At 44.5% G+C, this 23,993-nt stretch overlaps 1 protein-coding gene across 6 annotated transcripts in view; it reads right to left on the bottom strand.

The window, feature by feature from the left end:
- Positions 1-1,026: 1,026 nt before the first annotated feature.
- LIMS1 (LIM zinc finger domain containing 1) overlaps positions 1,027-23,993 on the bottom strand; it is a 271,575-nt gene continuing 248,608 nt past the window's right edge. For 4 of the 6 annotated variants that reach the window (XM_038771788.1, XM_038771795.1, XM_038771802.1 and 1 more), the window contains exons 6-11: positions 21,670-21,820; positions 12,640-12,732; positions 10,878-10,926; positions 4,815-4,890; positions 4,296-4,488; positions 2,251-2,330 (exon numbers count right to left, since the gene is read on the bottom strand). In XM_038771788.1, the coding sequence (XP_038627716.1) occupies positions 4,341-4,488; positions 4,815-4,890; positions 10,878-10,926; positions 12,640-12,732; positions 21,670-21,820 (517 nt within the window). In that variant the 3' untranslated portion in view covers positions 2,251-2,330; positions 4,296-4,340. Of the gene's footprint in view, positions 2,331-4,295; positions 4,489-4,814; positions 4,891-10,877; positions 10,927-12,639; positions 12,733-21,669; positions 21,821-23,993 lie in introns of all 6 variants that reach the window. The other 2 variants (XM_038771773.1, XM_038771781.1) reach the window with 2 other exon arrangements.

Here is a 23,993-nt window from a genome sequence, read left to right as displayed (position 1 = left end):
AGCCTCAGTGACCTCATCTGTAAAATGGGGATGATGACTGTGAGCCCCACGTGGGACAACCTGATCACCTTGTATCCCCCTTAGCGCTTAGAACAGTGCTTTGCACATAGTAAGTGCTTAACAAATGCCATCATTATTATTATAGTAAGCACTTAAACACCATAATTATTATTAATGATTGTCGACCCAATCCCTGTCCTCATGGAGCAGGAGGAGACAGACACGATCCCTGGGTTTGACTGTAAGCTCTCCCCAAGCAGGAATTGTCTTGTACCTCTCTCGTACTCTCCCAGTCACTCAGTACAGTCCTCTGTCTATAGCAGAGTCTCAGTGAATACTATTAATTGCTGGAAGTTGGGCTGAAAATAAACAGTGGCCCTAAGACCTAAAGGGTAGAAGAGCGGCTCTCGATCGGTACCAGGAAAATAAAAAGATCCTTTTATTTTCACCGAATGAAATAAGGATTTCTTCGTTAGAGGTCACCTGAAAAAACTAAGCTGCGACTTCCATCGGAGGACATTTCAAAATGGTCCGTAAATGATCGTCTCCTCCTGCTCAACGGGACTTGCATTTCCAAAATCTACCCGTTCTGTTCTGTTGTTCTCTCCTCAGGCACTCAGCACAGCGTGCTGCATGCAGTGAGCGCTCAATAAATATGACTGATCAATTTCCCAAGAGGTTTTCAACAGATTCAATCGGACATCTATTTCCCTCTCCAGGGTGGACCCGAACAGGCAACCTGCGCCTTTCTGCTGGGCCATGAGCATCCCGTTGGACTTCAAACTTTGCTCCTTAAAATCGGAACCTCGGCCACATCATCCCTCCTCGAAGGAAAACAAGAAAAGGGAATCAAATCCCGTGAGTTTTCGGATACCGTTGGGAGAAAAATGTGCCAACACACCTTGAAACATTTTTCTTCTCGGCCAAAATTCATTGCGGCTCTTGGGAAGGGCTTCGAGGTAATGACTTCAATGAAATAATAAGGGCTTCGAGATAATGACTTCAATGAATTAATAATAATAATAATAATAATAACGATGGCATTTATTAAGCATTTACTATATGCAAAACACTACTTGGTTTAACTCGGCACTGTGCTAGGGATAAGCGGCAAGGAATTCAGATTAAAAACGCACTTTCCTAAGGAAAGGTAAGCTAAATTCTATATAAAGTGGAATGATAGCGGGTTGCTTCAGCATAACCTCATGTCTTTAGCATCCTAAAATGGCTGTTTCTAATTCAGGTGCCCAGATTCCCTGTTATTGGACATGGGACTGGGCTAATTTTAGCCCAACTCCTTCCTGATAAGGGGCACAAAAGGGCCTGCTGTGACTCGAAAATCTAGCAATACCCAGGATACGCTGAACAATGAATACATCCATTCTCTACTGAAATAGCATACCGTTTTATTTAATAATGTCCTACCCTAAAGACTACAGTTTAGCTATAAAGATAACAACATTTGCTTTTCATCCATTAACGTTAAAAAAAATACTTCATGTGTCCAATATAGTTAAAGTATATGGAATTTTCAAATACCTGGTAGAAATTTTCTGCACAAAAATATGAAAAACGCATGCACAGTCAACAGGTAACCTAGCTAGTGAGTTAAGGATTTAGGTGAAAGAATAAGGCCCCCAAAGGTAAATAAAATAGAAAACCATGCACGATAATGACTGCATTAGCAGAAGAAAACAGTTCGTGTAGTCTAATATATTCACTTTTTGAATTTCTAACATGTAACTCCTGATTTCCCCATGTTTCCTTTGACGTATTACTCTGTACTTTTGCAATAACGAACAATGGGAGATCTTGGTTTTTCACTGAATAGGATTTAAAATAATGCTGTGCGGTGTTTGGGACTGTAGTATCTGATTTCCTTAAAAATAAGTTAGTTTGGGGTTTTTTTTCCCCCTCGGTTAACTTTAGTTTAAGATGTGACACTTGCTACACAAATACCTTCTCCTTATTTTCATTGAAAGGATGGATGCAGAATTTCAGTGTGCACTATCCCAGCTGTAGACAGATAAAGCAGGGTTCTCTTAGAAGGGGAAGACAATAACACTACGAAGCCATTTGTATATCAGGGATATTTTTTTTTCTTCCATTTTACGCGGGGCACGATCCTGAAGAAGAGGGAAATAAGGCAAGTAACATTTGGTAACGTTTCCGTTCCTTTGCATAGAAAAAAAGAACAAAACAAGGGCAAGGAAAGTTATTTTCTCCCTAATGTCTCAGCTAGCTTCTTCAGCCTTTTCTTCAGTTCCAGGGGGAACTTCTCATAGCACTTCTTACACACTGGCTTCATGTCAAACTCCACAAATTTATTCCTGAAAATGAACGAAAAGAGAAAATACATCTTAGAGAAAGAATTTTTCAACGCGTCAAAAAAGGATTAACTAATGAAGTGAATAAAGTCATACACCTATGACCGGCCAACGGCACTACTAACACCTCTTTTATTAAGCCATAACACATGCTTTAGTAAAACAGCCTGTTTAAACACAGTATTTCCATTCACAAAATGCAAACACAGGCATATTCTTCGCTGTTCACCTTTTCCAAGCAACAGGAAAATAATTCTGTGTTTCTATTAGTGGGGCCTACCCAGATCATTTGGTAGCAAGATTTTCTCTCAAAATTCATTCATTCAGTCGTATTTATTGAGCGCTGACTGTGTGCAGAGCACTGAACTAAGCGCTGAAATGTTCGGGCTCTGAGAAGCAGCATGACTCAGTGGCAAGAGCCCGGGCTTTGGAGTCAGAGGTCATGGGTTCAAATCCTGGCTCTGCCACTTGTCAGCTGTATGACTCTGGGCAAGTCACTTAACTTCTCTGGGCCTCAGTTCCCTCATCTGTAAAATGGGGATGAAGACTGTGAGCTCCCACCATGGGACAACCTGATCACCTTGTAACCTCCCCAGCGCTTAGAACAGTGCTTTGCATATAGTAAGTGCTTAAAAAATGCCATCATTGTTATTATTATTCCTCTATAGGTACCTCTTTAGGAGGTGGAATAATGAGCTGGAGACTCAAAATACTTAATTTCATGCAGTTCCATTTCAACATCACCAGTAGATTTTTATCTTCTTCTTTAATCGTATTTATTGAGCACTTACTGTATGCAGAGTACTGTACTTGGGAAGTACAAGTCGGCAACATACAGAGATGGTCCCTATCCAAAAACAGGCTCGTATAGAAGGGGGAGACTGACAACAGAACATGTAGACAGGTGTCAAAACCGTTAGAATAAATAGAATTATAGCTAATTATGTGTAAGATCTTCAGTAAAGCATAGCTATCAAAGCACTCCACAAGCAGAGTGAAAGGCCAGCTCTTTGATGATAAAAGAGACAACCCATTTTCTTTGGATGTGATCTAATTGAGCTTCAATATGTCCCAACTGGGATCCCGCATTGACCTCCTTTTTCTGCCAATTTAAATTGAGAGAGTATCTTTGCATGCTGCAATACAAATCCTTTCAAAAAACAATTCAAAACACAAAGATGACCAACGAGGAAGAAAGGGAAAACATTCTCGACATGCCACGTGCAATTTCCAGAGGTTGAAATGCTTTTTTTTAAAAAAAAAAAAAAACATCGGGAATAAATTATGCTCAGGAAGATGGTTCTGAGATAAAAGGGAACATTCCTTAAAGTCAGTGACATCAAACGGGAATTCTAAGAATGGGTTGTAGGCGTATGTCAGGTCATATTTACTCATATAAATGGGCTGGACAGGATCAGATTTCACAGCTCAGTTGCAGTTAGGGCCAAATCATCATCGTCGAAAAATATCTCCTGGGTTTCTCAGGTCGCACGGTGCCCGATTCTGGCCATTGTAGCTAGAAGATACGGTTTCTGCTCTCAAGGAATTAATCTCAACAGATTAAAATGGGGTGCCTAAAACCAGGATTCATGGAGTTCTGGGTTATGGGGGTGAAAAATAGAGGAAAAACTCTTACATGGCCTCGAACTGGGGTGGGGAGAATCAAGGGAAAAAATATCAAAAGGGTCACAAGTCACTGGAGAGGCAAATCTCCACAGCTTTGTGATGGAGAGAGAAAGCCTCATGGTGGCTTCACTTTTGACTCCTGGATCCTCTTCCTGTGACTTTTGTTTTTTGTTTTTTTCTGGGGGAGCAGGGGAAGAAGGGAGACAGGGTGTAAAAGCTGGAGCTAAACGAGCTAAACATAGGTCCTAGTGACTCATTCTGGCAGGCCAATTAACAGCATTTCAATCTCTGCTGGTCATCAACACACGGGAGAATGGAAAGAGGTGGCCCGTGACCACTAACCCAAAGAGAATGGAGTGGAAATGACGGCAGAAGGGAAAGAAAAGTTTACAAACAGGTGGGCTTTTTCTTTCTCTGCTTGTCTTTATCCTTTGCGTCTCGCTCCCGTTTGGCAAGTCGCCGCTTAAATTCTTCCGGCATTTTCTCGTAACAGTGTTTGCAGACTGGCTTAAGATCAATTTCAACAAATTTATCCCTTCGGGTAAGGCAGAGAAGACAGAGAGGAAAGAACAGGAGAAGAGAGAATCAGATTTCAGAAGAATGGAACAGACGGTAAATCTGGAAGGAAAAAAATAATCACCAGACTTCACGGGTGTCCTTTCACCTACAGTATTTTCTTTTTGGCAATGATAGTGATGGCATTTATTAAGCGCTTACTATGTGCAAAGCACTGTTCTAAGCGCTGGGTAGTTCCCCCATCGGCTCCAAAAAGTCACATTTCTATTCCTACGACTGCCAGTGACTCGGTCTCAGAAGAAGAACGACAACTCTTTTGCTTTCCGATCTCTCTCCGGCACTTACTTGAGTGTTAACTTAGTGTTGCAAGTGGAGCAGGCGAAGCAGTTGACACACCAGGCCTTGTTCAGAGCCGAGACAACTACGGAAATAAGGAAAAAAACCTCGATTATCTGTTGTGGTGGATGCAAAATAAATGGAAATAAGGGAAAAAAAAACCTCGATTATTGTGGTGGATGCGAAATAACTGAACTTCCCGAAGTGAGCGAAGGCTGTGAGGTGTGTCTTTCCACAGTGTCCTCAATCAGGGCATTAGGGATAAGGGGGCAATGCAAGTATAAAGGAAGTATGGCTTAGTGGGTAGAGCCCGGGCCTGAGAGTAAGATGGACCCGGGTTCTAAACCCGGCCCCGCCACTTGTCTGCTGTGTGATCTTGGGCAAGTCGCTTCACTTCTCTGAGCCTCAGTGACCTCATCTGCAAAATGGGGATTCTGATTGTGAGCCCCACGGGGGACAGGGACTGTGTCCAATCCAATCGGTTTGCATCATCATCATCAATCATATTTATTGAGCGCTTACTATGTGCAGAGCACTGTACTAAGCGCTTGGGAAGTACAAATTGGCAACATATAGAGACAGTCCCTACCCAACGGTGGGCTCACAGTCTAAAAGGGGGAGACAGAGAACAAAACCAAACATACTAACAAAATAAAATAAATAGATATGTACAAATAAAATAAATAGAGTAAAAAAAATATATGTACAACCATATATACATATATACAGGTGCTGTGGGGAAGGGAAGGAGGTAGGATGGGGGGATGGAGAGGGGGACGAGGGGGAGAGGAAGGAAGGGGCTCAGTCTGGGAAGGCCTCCTGGAGGAGGTGAGCTCTCAGCAGGGCCTTGAAGGGAGGAAGAGAGCTAGCTTGGCGGATGGGCAGAGGGAGGGCATTCCAGGCCCGGGGGAGGACGTGGGCCGCTTGCTACAGTGCCTGGCACATAGTAAACGCTTAACAAATACCACATAATATGATTATAATTATTATATTATAAAGCCCACCTCACCAGGAGAAGGAAGCTCACTGAATCTTGGAGAAATTGTTTTAGAATCCCTCCTTCAATCTGTTTGTGATAACAGATGCCAACGGTTTACAGATGAGGTAACTGAGGCCCAGAGAGGTGAAGTGACTTGCCCAAAGTCACACAGCTGACAATTGGCAGAACCAGGATTTGAACCCATGACCTCTGACTTCAAAGCCCGGGCTCTTTCCACTGAGCCACGCTGCTTCTCTACTTGTACCTCCCAAGCGCTTAGTGCAGTGCTCTGCACACGGTAAGCGCTCAATAAGTATGATTGAATGAATGAATGAATCCCGTTTTGCCATTCCGATTGAATGAATGAATGAATATATGTTTGTATGTATTTATTGCTCTATTTCTTTTATTTGTACATATTTATTCTATTTATTTTGTTAATATGTTTTGTTTTGTTGTCTGTCTCCCCCTTCTAGACTGTGAGCCCACTGTTGGGTAGAGACTGTCTCTATATGTTGCCAAATTGTACTTCCCAAGCGCTTAGTACAGTGCTCTGCACACAGTAAGCGCTCAATAAATCCGATTGAATGAATGAATGAACTGCTCGATAGCTGGCTTTGAACAGTGTTTGGCCCACGGTAAGCGCTCAACTAATACCCCAGTTATTATTATTATTATTATTTGCTGCCTCCTAATCCTCTCCTAGTTTCCTGTTTTCAGCCGAGACCCCAAATGGCAGTGATGGACAGCAGGTCCTGCTGGTCACCTGATTGTCACTATGCAAGTCCAAACCATTCATTTGTTCAATCGTATGTATTGAGCGCTTTCTGCGTGCAGAGCCCTGTATTAACCATTTGGGAGAGTACAATATAGCCAAAAACAGACACATTCCCTTGCCCACAATGAGCTAAATCGTCCTTACTCCATTCCGGTTTCGTTTCCTTGGCCTTCCCCTCCCCTCCGCCTCCCGTGACTCGCTGTCTAGCAACTGTGAACGGGGGTACTTAATCATAATTGTGGTATTTGTTAAGCCCTTACTATGTGCCAAGCACTGTTCTAAGCGCTGGGGAGGTTACAAGGTGATCAGGTTGTCAATCAATCAATCAATCGCATTTATTGAACGCTTACTATGTGCAGAGCACTGTACTAAGCGCTTGGGAAGTCCAAGTTGGCAACATATAGAGACAGTCCCTACCCAACAGTGGGCTCACAGTCTAAAAGGGGAAGACAGAGAACAAAACCAAACATACTAACAAAATAAAATAAATAGAATAGATATGTACAAGTAAAATAAATAAATAACTAGAGTAATAAATATGTACAAACATATATACATATATCCCATGGGGGGCTCACACTCTTAATCCCCATTTTACAGATGCGGGAACTGAGGCCCAGAGAACTGAAGTGACTTGCCCAAGGTAACCCGGCAGGCAAGTGGCAAAGCCAGGATTAATAATGATAATAACAATAATAATGATAAGGGTATTTGTTAAGTACTTATTATGTGCCAGGCACTGTACTAAACACTGGGGTAGATTCAAGCAAATCGGGTTGGACACAATCCCTGTCCTATATGGGGTTCACAGTCTCAATCCCCATTTTACAGATGAGGTAACTGAGGCTCAGAGAGGGTAGTGACTTGCTCAAGGTCGCACAGCAGACAAGCGGCAGAGCCGGCTTGCTCTCATTCATTCATTCATTCAATCATATTTACTGAGCGCTTACTGTGTGCAGAGCACTGTACTAAGCGCTTGGGAAGTCCAAGTTGGCAACATATAGAGACGGTCCCTACCCAGCAACGGGCTCACAGTCTAGAAGGGGGAGACAGACAACAAAACAAAACACTCATTTATTCAATCGTATTTATTGAACGCTTACTGTGTGCAGAGCACTGTACTAAGCGCTTGGGAAGTACAAGACATAATAATAGTAATGGCATTTATTAAGCGCTTACTATGTGCAAAGCACTGTTCTAAGCACTGGGGAGGGTACAAGGCGATCAGGTTGGTCCACGTGGGGCTCACAATCTTAATCCCCATTTTACAGATGAGGTAACTGAGGCCCAGAGAAGTGAAGTGACTTGCCCATAGTCACACAGCTGACAACTGGTTGAGCTCACCTCCTCCAGGAGGCCTTCCCAGACTGAGCCCCTTCCTTCCTCTCCTCCTCGTCCCCCTCTCCATCCCCCCATCTTACCTCCTTCCCCTCCCCACAGCACCTGCATATATGTTTGTACATATTTATTACTCTATTTTACTTGTACATATCTATTCTATTTATTTTATTTTGTTAGTATGTTTGGTTTTGTTCTCTGTCTCCCCCTTTTAGACTGTGAGCCCACTGTTGGGTAGGGACTGTCTCTATATGTTGCCAACTTGTACTTCCCAAGCGCTTAGTACAGTGCTCTGCACAGAGTAAGCGCTCAATAAATACGATTGATGATGATGATGACCTCTGAATCCAAAGCCCGCGCTCTTTTCCACTGAGCCACGCTGCTTCTCTAAGACATGTAGACGGCCACGGTCCCTGAAACTGCCTTAGAGGAATACGCCGCCCACCCCCAACCCACAATGATCCTCAACCAACCACCGATCCTTCGGTGCTATTTACTGAGCGCCTACTGAAGAGAGAACACTGGCCTAGCGGATAGAGCCCAGGCCTGGAGTCAGAAGGACCTTGGGTCTAATCCCGGATCCGCCACTACTCCGCTGTGCGACCCATGGCAAGTCTCTTCCGTTCTCTTTTAGACTGTGAGCCCACTGTTGGGTAGGGACCGCCTCTATATGTTGCCAACTTGGACTTCCCAAGCGCTTAGTACAGTGCTCTGCACACAGTAAGCGCTCAATAAATACGATTGATTGATTGATTGATTCTCTGGGCCTCAGTTACCGCCTCTGGAAAACGGGCATTATGGTCGTGAGCCCCACGGGGGACTGAACTTTGTCCAACCTGATTAGCTTCCATCTAACCCCGCATTCATTCATTCAATCGTATTTATTGAGCGCTTACTGGGTGCAGAGCACTGTACTAAGCGCTTGGGAAGTACAAATTGGCAACATATAGAGACAGTCCCTACCCAACACAGCACCTGTATATATGTATATATGTTTGTACATATTTATTGCTCTGTTTATTTTACTTGTACATATCTATTCTATTTATTTTATTTTGTTAGTATGTTTGGTTTTGTTCTCCGTCTCCCCCTTTTAGACTGTGAGCCCAGTGTTGGGTAGGGACCGTCTCTGTGTGTTGCCAATTTGTACTTCCCAAGCGCTTAGTACAGTGCTCTGCACATAGTAAAGCGCTCAATAAATATGATTGATTGATTGATTGATAAAAGGGGGAGACAGAGAACAAAACCAAACATATTAACGAAATAAAATAAATAGAATAGATCTGTACAAGTAAAATAAATAAATAAATAGAGTAATAAATATGTACAAATATATATACATATAAAAACAGAAACAATCGGCCTAAATGAGATTTCAGAAGGCTTGGCTGACCCTTACCCTTTTTCTCTTCCTCTTCAGTCCCATAAATAGAATTCAAGTGAGTAAGAGTTAAGCCTCCCACTATCCCGCATCTCCCCTTGCTGATCACAGTAAGTGCTAAGGTTTTCGTGCAGGGGCGGGGGGGCTGAAGAGCTATATAACTGGTACTTCCCAAGCGCTTAGTACAGTGCTCTGCACACAGTAAGCGCTCAATAAATACGACTGATTGATTGATTGATTGATTGATAAACAAATGTCACACACAAACCCCCCCCCAAAACACTGCACCAAATGCCTGGGAGAGTAATTCAGATGCAAGGACGGGCCAAGAAACGGAAGAAGAGGTTACACGCGCTCGGCACAGAGTGAGCTTTGGTGCCTGGGACAACTAACCGGGACCTCCCCGAAGGAATTCCCATTCCGGCTCGCTCGCAGCCTCATTTCTTTCCAGCCCAGTCCAATCTCTGCCAGATCCAGGAGGGCCCCCACAACGTCCCGCAGCGGGAATCCCGCTGGGAGCCTGATTTTCCATGTCACAAACCCCATTTTACCCCAATCCCCCCAGGAAGTCCCCCATTTGCACTCCGGCAACCCAACTGGAATCAATCAATCGTATTTATTGAGCGCTTACTGTGTGCAGAGCACTGGACTAAGCGCTTGGGAAGTCCAAGTTGGCAACATATAGAGACAGTCCCTACCCAGCAGCGGGCTCACAGTCTAAAAGGGGGTTGACAGAGATCAAAACCAAACCTACTAACAAAATAAAATAAATAGAATAGATATGTACAAGTAAAATAGAGTAATAATAATAAGTAATAAATAAAATGCTGAGAAGCGGCGTGGCTCAGTGGAAAGGGCACGGGCTTTGGAGTCAGAGGTCATGGATTCTAATCCCTGAGTTCTCCAATAATCGCTGAGTTCTCCAATAATAATAATAATACTAGTATTAATAATAGTCATAATAAACATGTATTTATTGAGCGCTTACTGTGTGCAAAGCACTGTACTAAGCGCTTTCGGTCTCTGCCCTTTCTGTCTCTTCGTCTCCACTCTCTCTTTCCTCTCCGTGTCTCTGCCCTCTCTGGGATCTCTGTCTCGGTATCTATTGTACTTTCCCAAGCACTTAGTTGTCTGTCGGATCCAGCGCTTAGAACAGTGCTTTGCACATAGTAAGCGCTTAACAAATACCATTATTATTATTATTATTATTATTATTATTATCCCGGCTCCGCCGCATGTCTGCTGTGTGACCTTGGGCAAGTCACTTCACTTCTCTGAGCCTCAGTTCCCTCATCTGTCAAATGGGGATGAAGACTGAGCCCCACGTGGGACAACGTGATCACTTTGTATCCTCCCCAGCGCTGAGAACAGTGCTTTGCACGTGGTAAGCGCTTAAGAAATGCCATCCTTATTATTATCACTCCAGCTCCATCCGGCTGCACCCTCCCCGAGCACCTCGCTGGAAGACGAGTCACCGTGGTGGAAACTGGCTCCTAACTACTCCGGCAAAAACCAGCAGCTTTTCCCATTCTTCATCCCGCACCTCCTGAATTGGAGCGCTGAGGCCACGTGTGAAAGAACGCAACGATTTCTTACCGTCTCCTTCAATGACACGGTTACAGTGGAAGCAAACATCGCCGAACAGCTGGGGAAGGGAAAAGTTGTTTTAATTAGAAATGTGACCGTGGAGAAATTTTAGGGCCACCCCCCACATCAAAAAAAAAAATCAATTTAACTTAACCCGCTAATATAGAAACAAAGGAGAACTAGGGAACTAGTCCCCTCTCACCATAAAAGGCCAATTAATAATCAGGCCGAGACAATAGAGGTTGCGGGGCGTGATTCATTACATGTAAACGGATATTTCTTCCGTTGGTCAAAGAAAAAGCTCTAAATCGAACACCAGTTTCATAAGCTGTTTATCCAAACTCCTACAAGGTGTTGGCTTGAACCCCTTAAAAGTGGATTATATGGTTGTACATATTTTTTACTCTATTTATTTACTTATTTATTTTACTTGTACATATCTATCCTATTTATTTTATTTTGTTGGTATGTTTGGTTTTGTTCTCCGTCTCCCCCTTTTAGACTGTGAACCCACTGTTGGGTAGGGACTGTCTCTATGTGTTGCCAATTTGTACTTCCAGAGCGCTTAGTACAGTGCTCTGCACATAGTAAGTGCTCAATAAATACGATTGATGATGATGATGATGATTAGGCTAATGGGTAAATAATAATAATAATAATAATAATGATGGCATTTGTTAAGCGCTTACTATGTGCAAAGCACTGTTCTAAGCGCTGGGGGGGACACAATGTGATCAAGTTGTCCCACGTGGGGCTCACCGTCTTCATCCCCATTTTTACAGATGAGGTAACGGAGGCTCAGAGAAGTGAAGTGGCTTGCCCAAGGTCACACGGCAGACTTGGGGTGGAGCCGGGATTTGAACCCATGACCTCTGACTCCAAAGCCCGTGCCCTTTCCACTGAGCCACGCTGCTTCTCTGAAGCACGGGCTTGGACGTCAGAAGGACCCGGGTTCATTCATTTAATCCCGTTGGGACCATCTCTATATGTTGCTGAATTGTACTTTCCAAGCGCTTAGCACAATGCTTTTTACTCACAGTTTTAGACTGTGAGCCCACGGTTGGGTAGGGGCCGTCTCTATATGCTGCCAACTTGGACTTCCCAAGCGCTTAGTCCAGTGCTCTGCACACAGTAAGCGCTCAATAAATACGATTGATTGATTGATTGAATGCTCCGCACACTGTAAGCGCTCAATAAATACAACTGAGTGAATGAATGAATCGCATTTAGCGCTTACTGTGTACAGAACACTGAACTAATCAATCGCATTTATTGAGCGCTTACTGTGTGCAGAGCACCGTACTAAGCGCTTGGGAAGTCCAAGTTGGCAACATATAGCGACGGTCCCTACCCAACATCATCATCATCATCATCAATCGTATTTATTGAGCGCTTACTGCAGTGGGCTCACAGTCTAGAAGGGGGAGACAGAGACCAAAACCAAACATATTAACAAAATAAAATAAATAGATATGTACAAGTAAAATAAATAGAGTAATAAATATGTACAGACATATATACATACTAAGCGCTTCCCGGCTCTGCCACTTGTTTCCCGTGTGACCTTGGACCCGTCACAACTTCTCTGTGCCTCAGTTTCCTCCCATGTAAGACGGGGATTAAGACAGAGAGCCCCATGTGGGACGGGGACTGTGTCCAACCTGATTAGCTTGTATCTACCCCAGCGCTCAGTACAGTGACCGGCATGTAGTAAGTGCTTAATAAATACCATTTAAAAAACAAAAACCACCCGGCCGAACCCGCACCGTACCTGATTGTAATGGGTTTCACAATAGGCCAGTCCTTTCCTCTCGTAGTGACGGTGCCCCAGGAATGGCTTTTCACACTTAGCGCAGACGAAATGCTGCAACAGACAGACAGGTCATTAGACGGTGAGCCCACTGTTGGCTAAGGCCCAAGCGCTTAGTACAGTGCTCTGCACACAGTAAGCGCTCAATAAATACGATTGACTGATTGATTGATTGATTCCTGAGGTGCCCGGGGTTCCCCGATGGCCACTCGGCTCAATCCCGTCTCTCTCCCGACTGTTCCCCACTTCCTCAGGCCCACCCAGCTTTCGGGAAATCTCCAATACTTCCCCAAAGTCTCCCACAGGAGCCCTGGGAATCAATCAATCCATCAATCATATTTATTGAGCGCTTACTGTGTGCACAGCACTGGACTAAGCGCTTGGGAAAGGGGGGGTTGACTGAGAAAGCGATGAAAAGATGAGGGCAGAGGATGTTGGTTGTGTCGGAGAGCCACTAGAGAGTCACAAAAAGCAGCGCGGCCTAGTCATCATCATCATCATCATCATCATCAATCATATTTATTGAGCAGCGCGGCCTAGTCATTCAATCGTACTTATTGAGCGCTTACTGTGTGCAGAGCACTGTACTAAGCGCTTGGGAAGTACAAGTCGGCAACATAGAGAGGCGGTCCCTACCCACAGCGGGCTCACAGTCTAGAAGGGGGAGACAGGCAACAAAATACAACATATTAACAAAATAAAATAAATAGAATAAATCAATCAATTGTATTTATTGAGCGCTTACTGTGTGCAGAGCACTGTACTAAGCGCTTGGGAAGTACAAGTCAGCAACATATAGAGGCGGTCCCTACCCACAGCGGGCTCACAGTCTAGAAGGGGGAGACAGGCAACAAAATACAACATATTAACAAAATAAAATAAATAGAATAAATCAATCAATTGTATTTATTGAGCGCTTACTGTGTGCAGAGCACTGTACTAAGCGCTTGGGAAGTACAAGTCAGCAACATATAGAGGCGGTCCCTACCCACAGCGGGCTCACAGTCTAGAAGGGGGAGACAGGCAACAAAATACAACATATCAACAAAATAAAATAAATAGAATAAATCAATCAATTGTATTTATTGAGCGCTTACTGTGTGCAGAGCACTGTACTAAGCGCTTGGGAAGTACAAGTCAGCAACATATAGAGGCGGTCCCTACCCACAGCGGGCTCACAGTCTAGAAGGGGGAGACAGACAACAAAATGAAACATATTAACAAAATAAAATAAATAGAATAAATCAATCAATCGTATTTAATTGAGCGCTTACTGTGTGCAGAGCACTGTACTAAGCGCTTGGGAAGTACAAGTCGGCAACATAGAGAGGCGGTCCCTCCCCACAGCGGGCTCACTGTCTAGAAGGGGGAGACAGACAACAAAATACAACATATTAACAAAATAAAATAAATAGATTAAATCAACCAATCGTATTTATTGAGCGCTTACTGTGTGCAGAGCACTGTACTAAGCGCTTGGGAAGTACAAGTCGGCAACATATAGAGGCGGTCCCTACCCACAGCGGGCTCACAGTCTAGAAGGGGGAGACAGACAACAAAATGAAACACATTAACAAAATAAAATAAATAGAATAAATATGTACAAGGAAAATAAATAAATAGTGGATAGAGCAGGAGCTGAGGAGTCTAAACAGCTGGGGAAGGGAAAAGTCATTTTAATTAGAAATGTGACAGTAGAGCACTCCTTCCTCCCCTCCCCATCCCCCCCGCCTTACCTCCTTCCTTTCCCCACAGCACCTGTATATATGTATATATGTTGGTATGTATTTACTACTCTATTTATTTATTTTATATGTACATATTTATTCTATTTATTTTATTTTGTTAATATGTTTTGTTTTGTTCTCTGTCTCCCCCTTCTAGACTGTGAACCCGCTGTTGGGTAGGGACCGTCCCTATATGTTGCCAACTTGGACTTCCCAAGCGCTTAGTACAGTGCTCTGCACACTGCAAATGCTCAATAAATACGATTGATTGATTGATTGATTGACTGATTGATTTTAGGGCCCCCTCCCATAAAAAAAAAATCCATTTAATCTAACCCACTAATATAGAAACAAAGGATTCTGTTCCGTAGATAACTAGCCCCCTGCTGTATGCTGTATGACCTTGGGCAAGTCATGTAACTTCTCTGGGTCTCAGTTACCTCATCTGCAAAATGGGGATTAAGGCTGTAAGACTCATGTAGGGCATGAACTGTGTCAATCAATCAATCAATCGTATTTATTGAGCGCTTACTGTGTGCAGAGCACTGTGTCCAACCTGACTTGCTTGTATCCACCCCAGAGCTTAATTCAGTGCCTGGCCCATAGTAAGCACTTAACGAATACAAAGCACTTATCAAGTAAAAAAACAGAGAAGCAGCGTGGCTCAGTGGAAAGAGCCTGGGCTTTGGAGTCAGAGGTCGTGGGTTCAAATCCTGGCTCCACCAACTGTCAGCTGTGTGACTTTGGGCAAGTCACGTCACTTCTCTGGGCCTCAGTTCCCTCATCTGGAAAATGGGGATTGACTGTGAGCCCCCCATGGGACAACCTGATCACCTTGTAACCTCCCCAGCGCTCAGAACAGTGCTTTGCACATAGTAAGTGCTTAATAAATGCCATTGTTATTATTATTAAATACCATAATTATAGGCACACAGTAAGCGCTTAACAAATACTATCATTATTATTATTATTGGCTCAGTGGAAAGAGCCCGGGCTTGGGAGTCAGAGGTCATGGGTTCGAATTCCGGCTCTGCCGCTTGTCAGCTGTGTGACTTTGGGCAAATCGCTTCACTTCTCTGGGCCTCAGTTCCCTCATCTGGAAAATGGGGATGAAGACTGTGAGCCCCACGTGGGACAACCTTGATTACCTTGTATCCCCCAGCGCTTAGAACAGTGCTTGGCACATAGTAAGTGCTTAACTAATACCAACATTATTATCATTATTATTATTATTATTAAGCCAGGTTTATATTTGACCTTCTCTGTGCGACTTTTTCTTTGACCCGCGTTCCAGATTTGAGCCCTGAGAACGCCTGTGATCAGAGACAGAACCTGGCTGGTCAGGCAAGCACTTGGTCTGATAATAATAATAATAATAATAATAATAATAATGATAATGGTATTTGTTAAGCGCTTACTATGTGCAAAGCACTGTTCTAAGCACTGGGGGGGATACAAGGTGATCAGGTTGCCCCACGGGGGGCTCACAGTCTTAATCCCCATTTGACAGATGAGGTCAGTGAGGCCCAGAGAAGTGAAGTGACTTGCCCAAAGTCACCCAGCTGACAGTTGGCGGAGCCGGGATTTGAACCCATGACCTCTGACTCCGAAGCCCGGGCTCTTTCCACTGAGCCAAGCTGCTTCTCACGCTGATGCAACGTGACCTAGCAGCAAGAGCCCAGGCTCGGGAGCAGAGGACATGGGTTCTAATCCCGGCTCGGCCACTTGTTTGCTGTGTGACCTTGGACCAGTCACTTCAGTTCTCTGGGCTGCAGTTCCCTCATCTGTAAAATGGGGATTAAGACGGGGAGCCCCAAGTGAGACACGGACTGTGTCCAACCTAATTAGCTTGTATCTACGCCAGCGCTTAGTATAGTGCCTGGAATGTAGTAAGGGCTTGACAGTAACCATAATTATTACTATTATTTTTATTGTCCAGCAATGGCGCATGGCTGGAGGTCAGGAGACCTGGGTTCTAATCCTGACCCCCTGCACTTGTTGGTCCTGTGACCTCGGGCAAGTCGCTTGATTTCACTTGGTTTCTCCATCTGTCAAATACCTATTCTCCCTCCTACTCAGACTGTGACTCCCACATGGAACAGGGACTGTGTCTCATAATAATAATAATAATAATAATAATAATAATAATAATGGCATTTATTAAGCACTTACTATGTGTAAGCACTGTTCTAAGCGCTGGGGAAGGTGCAAGGTGATCAGGTTGTCCCTCAGGGGGCTCACAGTCTTCACCCCCATTTTACAGATGAGGGAACTGAGGCCCAGAGAAGTGGAGTGACTTGCCCAAAGTCACACAGCCGACAAGTGGCGGAGCCGGGATTTGAACCCATGACCTCTGACTCCAAAGCCCATGCTCTTTCCACTGAGCCACGCTGCTAATAATAATGATGGCATTTATTATGTGCTTAGTACGTGCAACGCACTGTTCTAAGCACTGGGGCGGTTATAAGGTGATAATAATAATAATAATGATGGTATTTGTTAAGCGCTTACTATCAATCAATCAATCGCATTTATTGAGTGCTTACAGTGTGCACAGCACTGTACTAAGCGCTTGGGAAGTACAAGTTAAGTACAGTTAAGTACAGTAAGCGCTGGGGAGGTTATAAGGTGATAATAATAACAATAATGATGGCATTTGTTATGCACTTACTATCAATCAATCGTATTTATTGAGCGCTTACTGTGTGCAAAGCACTGTTCTAAGCGCTGGGGGGGGATACAAGGTGATCAAGTTGTCCCACGTGGGGCTCACAGTCTTAGTCCCCATTTTACAGATGAGGGAACTGAGGCTCAGAGAAGTTAAGTGACTTCCCCAAGGTCACACAGCAGACATGTGGCGGAGCTGGGATTCGAACCCATGACCTCTGACTCCAAAGCCCGGGCTCTTTCCACTGAGCCACCTGCTTCTCTAATAATAATAATAATGGTGGCATTTGTTAAGCGCTTCCTATGTGCAAAGCACTGTTCTAAGCGCTGGGGAGGCTACAAGGTAATCAGGTTGTCCCTAGTGGGGCTCACAGTCAATCCCCATTTTCCAGATGAGGGACCTGAGGCCCAGAGAAGTGAAGTGACTTGCCCAAGGTCACACAGCTGACAAGCGCCAGAGTCGGGATTCGAACCCATGACCTCTGACTCCCAAGCCCGGGCTCTTTCCACTGAGCCACGCTGCCTCTCTACAGCAGCATGAGGTAACTGAGGCACAGAGAAGTTAAGTGCTTAAGAAGTCAAGCGCTTAGCACAGTGCTCTGCACACAGTAAGCGCTCAATAAATACGGTTGTTGCTGTTGTTAAGTGACTTGCCCAAAGTCACACAGCTGACAGTTGGCGGAGCTTGCTTTTACCTGCTTCCCTTTCATTTACCCCAGTGCTTAGCACACAGTAGGCACTTTACAAATACCATTTTATTTGATATTATTATTATCAGCACCAGAAGGCCGCCTGAAGTTCCACTTCATCCCGTACAATAACGGCGCCAAACGCACCCCTCGCCACTGCGGGAAGATCCCGGAGGATTCCCGGGGCATCGAATACCCCCGGATCAAGCGCTTGAAAAGTTAAGGTTTCCATGTGGACTGGAAAAGTTCCCAACACCAAGCAACGACTGAGAAAATGTTTGCTGCGGGGAAATCTCAAGCTCGCGGTATTAACACAAGGGCACAAACTTCTCCCATCAAAAACCAAGGGAGACAAGGAATTTGTTGCTGTAGACTGTGAGCCCGCTGTCGGGTAGGGATCGTCTCTATATGTTGCCAACTTGGACTTCCCAAGCGCTTAGTACAGTGCTCTGCACACAGTAAGCGCTCAGTAAATACGATTGATTGATTAATACCGAGGCATCCGATAAAAGACACACAGCCTTTGGGATAGATACAATATAAGGTCAGAGAACTTGGACTGTGAGCCCACTGTTGGGTAGGGACCGTCTCTATATGTTGCCAACTTGGACTTCCCAAGCGCTTAGTACAGTGCTCTGCACACAGTAACCGCTCAATAAATACGATTGATTGATTGATTAATACCGAGGCATTCGATTAAAGACACACAGCCTTTGGGATAGAAACAATATAAGGTCAGAGAACTTGGACTGTGAGCCCACTGTTGGGTAGGGACCGTCTCTATATGTTGCCAACTTGGACTTCCCAAGTGCTTAGTACAGTGCTCTGCACACAGTAAGCGCTCAATAAATACGATTGATTGATTGATTGATTGATACCGAGGCATCCGATTAAAGAAACACAGCCTTTGGGATAGATACAATATGAAGTCAGAGAACTTAAGACTGTGAGCCCACTGTTGGGTAGGGACCGTCTCTATATGTTGCCAACTTGGACTTCCCAAGCGCTTAGTACAGTGCTCTGCACACAGTAAGTGCTCAATAAATACGATTGATTGACTAATACCAAGGCATCCGATTAAAGACACACAGCCTTTGGGATAGATACAATATAAGGTCAGAGAACTTAGACTGTGAGCCCACTGTTGGGTAGGGACTGTCTCTATATGTTGCCAACTTGTACTTCCCAAGCACTTAGTACAGTGCTCTGCACACAGTAAGCGCTCAATAAATACGATTGATTAATACTGAGGCATCCGATAAAAGACACACAGCCTTTGGGATAGATACAATATAAGGTCAGAGAACTTGGACTGTGAGCCCACTGTTGGGTAGGGACTGTCTCTATAAGTTGCTAACTTGTACTTCCCAAGCGCTTAGTACAGTGCTCTGCACACAGTAAGCGCTCAATAAATACGACTGATTGATTGATTGATTGATTGGAGTCTAATCCCAGCTGTGACGCTTGCCTTCCTCATGGCCTTGGGCCAGTTGTTTAACTTCTCTGTGCCTTAGTTTCCTCACTTGCAGACAGGGATTCATACCTGTCCTCCTTCCTAAACGGTGAGATCTATGTGGTATGATTCTCTATACCTTATGCTCATATATGTATATATGTTTGTACATATTTATTACTCTATTTTACTTGTACATATCTATTCTATTTATTTTATTTTGTTAATATGTTTTGTTTTGTTGTCCGTCTCCCCCTTCTAGACTGTGAGCCCACTGTCGGGTAGGGACCGTCTCTATTTGTTGCCGACTTGGACTTCCCAAGCGCTTAGTCCAGTGCTCTGCACACAGTAAGCGCTCAATAAATACGACTGAATGAATGAATGAATGAATGAATGTGGGGCCTGATCTTTATTTTTATGAAAACAGAGGCCCAATCGATGATTTGCTCAAGGACACACAGCAAATGTGTATCAGAGCTGGAAGTGAAAATGATAACCCTATGTCCCCTGCCCCCTCAATTAGAATATATTTTCATTTCTACTTATGTTCTTATGTCAACTTGTACTTTCCAAGCGCTTAGTACAGTGCTCTGCGCACAGTACGCGCTCAATAAATACGATTGAATGAATGAATTAATCAATCGTATTTATTGAGCACTTACTGTGCGCAGAGCACTGTACTAAGCGCTTGGGAAGTACAAGTCGGCAACATATAGAGACGGTTCCTACCCAACAGTGGGCTCACGGTCTAGAAGGGGGAGACAGAGAACAAAACAAAACATATTAACAAAATAAAATAAATAGAATAGATATGTACAAGTAAAATAAATAAACAAATAGAGCAATAAATACATACAAACATATATACATATATACAGGTGCTGTGGGGAAGGGAAGGAGGTAGGGCGGCGGGGATGCAGAGGGGGAGGAGGGATGATTATGTTAAATCTACCCCAGTGCTTGGTACACTGCACACGTGGCTCAGTGGACAGAGCATGGGCTTGGGAGTGGGAGGTCATGGGTTCAAATCCAGCTCCACCACTTGTCAGCTGTGTGCCTTTGGGCAAGTCCCTTAACTTCTCTGTGCCTCAGTTACCTCACTTGTAAAATGGGGATTAAGATTGCGAGCCCCAAATGGGACAACCTGATCACCTTGTATCCTCTCCAGCGCTTGGAACAGTGCTTTGCCCATAGTAAGTGCTTAACAAATACCAAAATTATTATTATTATTATTCAAATAAACTGGAGGGCTTTTTCCATAAATCTGGCAGCAGTGTAGCTTAGTGGATAGAGCCCGGGTTTGAGAGTCAGAAGGACCTGGGTTCTAATCCCGGCTCCGCCACCTGTCAGTCGTGTGACCCTGGACACTTCTCTGGGCCTCAGTTCCCTCATCTGGAAAATGGGGATTAAGATTGTGAGCCCCAAATGGGACAACCTGATCACCTTGTATCCTCTCCAGCGCTTAGAACAGTGCTTTGCACATAGTAAGCGCTTAACAAATACCAAAATTATTATTATTACTATTATTAAAATAAACTGGAGGGCTTTTTCCATAAATCTGGCAGCAGCGTAGTTTAGTGGATAGAGCCGGGCTTGGGAGTCAGAAGGCCCTGTGTTCTAATCCCGGCTCCGCCACCTGTCAGTCGTGTGACCCTGGGCACTTCTCTGAGCCTCAGTTCCCTCATCTGGAAAATGGGGATAAAGACTGTGAGCCCCCCGTGGGACAACCTGATCACCTTGTATCCTCTCCAGTGCTTAGAACAGTGCTTTGCACATAGTAAGCACTTAACAAATACCAAAATTATTATTATTATTATTATGAAAATAAACTGGAGGGCTTTTTCCATAAATCTGGCAGCAGTTTAGCTTAGTGGATACAGCCCGGGCTTGGGAGTCAGAAGGACCTGGGTTCTAATCCCGGCTCCGCCACCTGTCAGTCATGTGACCCTGGGCCCTTCTCTGGGCCTCAGTTCCTTCATCTGGAAAACGGGGGGATTAAGACTGTGAGCCCCACGTGGGACAGGGACTGTGCCCAATTTCATTCAATCGCATTTATTGAACGCTTACTGTGGGCAGAGCACTGGACTAAGCGCTTGGGAAGTCCGAGTTGGCAACGTATAGAGACGGTCCCTACCCAACAGCGGGCTCACAGTCTAGAAGGGGGGATGGGGATGTTTGATTTACGTGTACAAGCGCTTAGTCGCATAGTAATAATAATAATGTTGGCATTTGTTAAGCGCTTACTATGTGCAAAGCACTGTTCTAAGCGCTGGGGGGGGGGGATACAAAGTGATCAGGTTGTCCCATGGGGGGTTCACAGTCTTAATCCCCATTTTACAGATGAGGTAACTGAGGCTCAGAGAAGTAAGCGCTCAGCGAGTGCCCGAATACCATCATTATATCATCACGCCCAGGCCACGGGGTGTCCCAGCTCCCCGACGGGATCCAAGCTTACCTCCACATGCCACTGCTTGCCCATGGCGTTGACCACCCGGCCCTCGATCGGCCGCCGACACGCCCCGCAGATGGGCACCCCCATCTTGTCATGGCACGGCAAGCAGTACAGCTCTCCCTTCAATTCCCGGGCATCCGCCGTCAGCTCTTTCCTGTCCGAGACAAAGCGATCAAACTCTGGGCTCCCAGAGGCAGGTAACAGGCAACCATTTCCTTAGACCTTTCTTTATTTTTTTAATTGAAGGAGGACACGACTTCTCAGGGCAGGATTTGAAAAGCTCCCTTGCTTTACTTCCCCGCGGGGAAGCGGTTTGTGTCTCAGGGAGCCCAGCGGCCTGATTTAATAGGTTTACGCTGTCAGATGCATCTTTCCCCCTTTTAGACTGTGAGCCCACTGTTGGGTAGGGACTGTCTCTATATGTTGCCAATCTGTACTTCCCAAGCGCTTAGAACAGTGCTCTGCACATAGTAAGCGCTCAATAAATACGATTGATGATGATGATGATGACGCTAAAACGGCCCCTGCCTGGTTAGCACGAGGAATGCAGTTACTTAATCGCTCCCACATCTGCTGTTTGGATTCCTTATTCTCCCCCACTGAGCCCATCGCTTTACAACTTACCGAATTTACAACTTCTGGCAACTGTAAATAATATTATTATTATTATTATTATAATATTATATTATTATATCATCCCCCTCTCCATCCCCCATCTTACCTCCTTCCCTTCCCCACAGCACCTGTATATATGTATATATGTTTGTACATATTTATTACTCTATTTATTTATTTATTTTATTTGTACACATCTATTCTATTTATTTTATTTTGTTTGTATGTTTGGTTTTGTTCTCTGTCTCCCCCTTTTAGACTGTGAGCCCATTGTTGGGTAGGGACTGTCTCTATATGTTGCCAATTTGTACTTCCCAAGCGCTTAGTACAGTGCTCTGCACATAGTAAGCGCTCAATAAATACGATTGATGATGATGATGAATAATAATGATAGCATTTATTAAGCGATTACTATGTGCAAAATGCCAGAAGCCCTGTTCTTCCCACAATAATAATCGTCTTTTCCCTCCCCTTCCTTTATGGATGGAATAATAATAACAACGATGGCATTTGTTAAGCGCTCACGATGTGCAAAGCACTGTTCTAAGTGCTGGGGAGGTAACAAGGTGATCAGGTTGTCCCACAGAGGGCTCACAGTCTTTATCCCCATTTTACAGATGAGGTAACTGAGGCACAGAGAAGTGAAGTGACTTGCCCAAAGTCACACAGCTGACAGTTTGGCGGAGTCGGGATGGAAGTGTGCCCTCCTCAGAATAATAATCTTTCATTTTTTCCTGTCCCTCCTCTATGGATGGAAATGGAGAGAACAGTGGCATGAGCCAGAGTGATGTAAGTGGAGAAGGAGAAATGACGGAACTGAATAATCCAAGCGCTTAGCACAGTGCTTCGCACACAGTAAGCGCTCAATAACTACGACTGAATGAATCCGATCTCAGGATAACAAGTCCCCAGAGCAGATAGAAAGGTCCACTCTAATCATTCATTCATTCATTCAATCGTATTTATTGACCCGTTGTTGGGTAGGGACTGTCTCTATATGTTGTCAACTTGTACTTCCCAAGCGCTTAGTGTAGTGCTCTGCACACAGTAAGCGCCCAATAAATACGACTGAATGAATGAATGAATTGAGTGCTTACTGTGCGCTTGGGAAGTCCAAGTTGGCAACATGGAGAGACGGTCCCTACCCAACAGCGGGCTCACAGTCTAGAAGGGGGAGACAGACAACAAAACAAAACATGTGGACAGGTGTCAAGTCGTCAGAAAATATAGAATTAAAGCTTAATGCACACGAGCCCGTTGTTGGGTAGGGACCGTCTCTCTATGTCGCCAACTTGTACTTCCCAAGCACTTAGTACAGTGCTCTGCACACAGTAAGCACTCAATAAATATGACCGAATGAATGAATGAATGGATAAGCCTATAACCTTGGTATTTGCCCTGATTCATTTCTTTCACTCAACCCACATATTCCATCTCTCACCAAATCCTGTCGATACAACCTTCAGAAAACTGCTAAAATCTCCTTTTTCCTTTCCATCCAAACTGCTGCCAAGCACTTATCCTAACCCACCTACTTCCATCAGCCTACTTACCGATCTCTCCGCCTCTTGCCTCTCCCCAGTTCAATCATCATCATCATCAATCGTATTTATTGAGCGCTTACTATGTGCAGAGCACTGTACCAAGCGCTTGGGAAGTACAAATTGGCAACATATAGAGACAGTCCCTACCCAACAGTGGGCTCACAGTCT

This window comes from Tachyglossus aculeatus, chromosome 2, assembly GCF_015852505.1.
Source record: "Tachyglossus aculeatus isolate mTacAcu1 chromosome 2, mTacAcu1.pri, whole genome shotgun sequence".
Lineage (NCBI taxonomy): Eukaryota > Metazoa > Chordata > Mammalia > Monotremata > Tachyglossidae > Tachyglossus > Tachyglossus aculeatus.
This window is presented reverse-complemented; position numbering and strand designations above follow the sequence as displayed.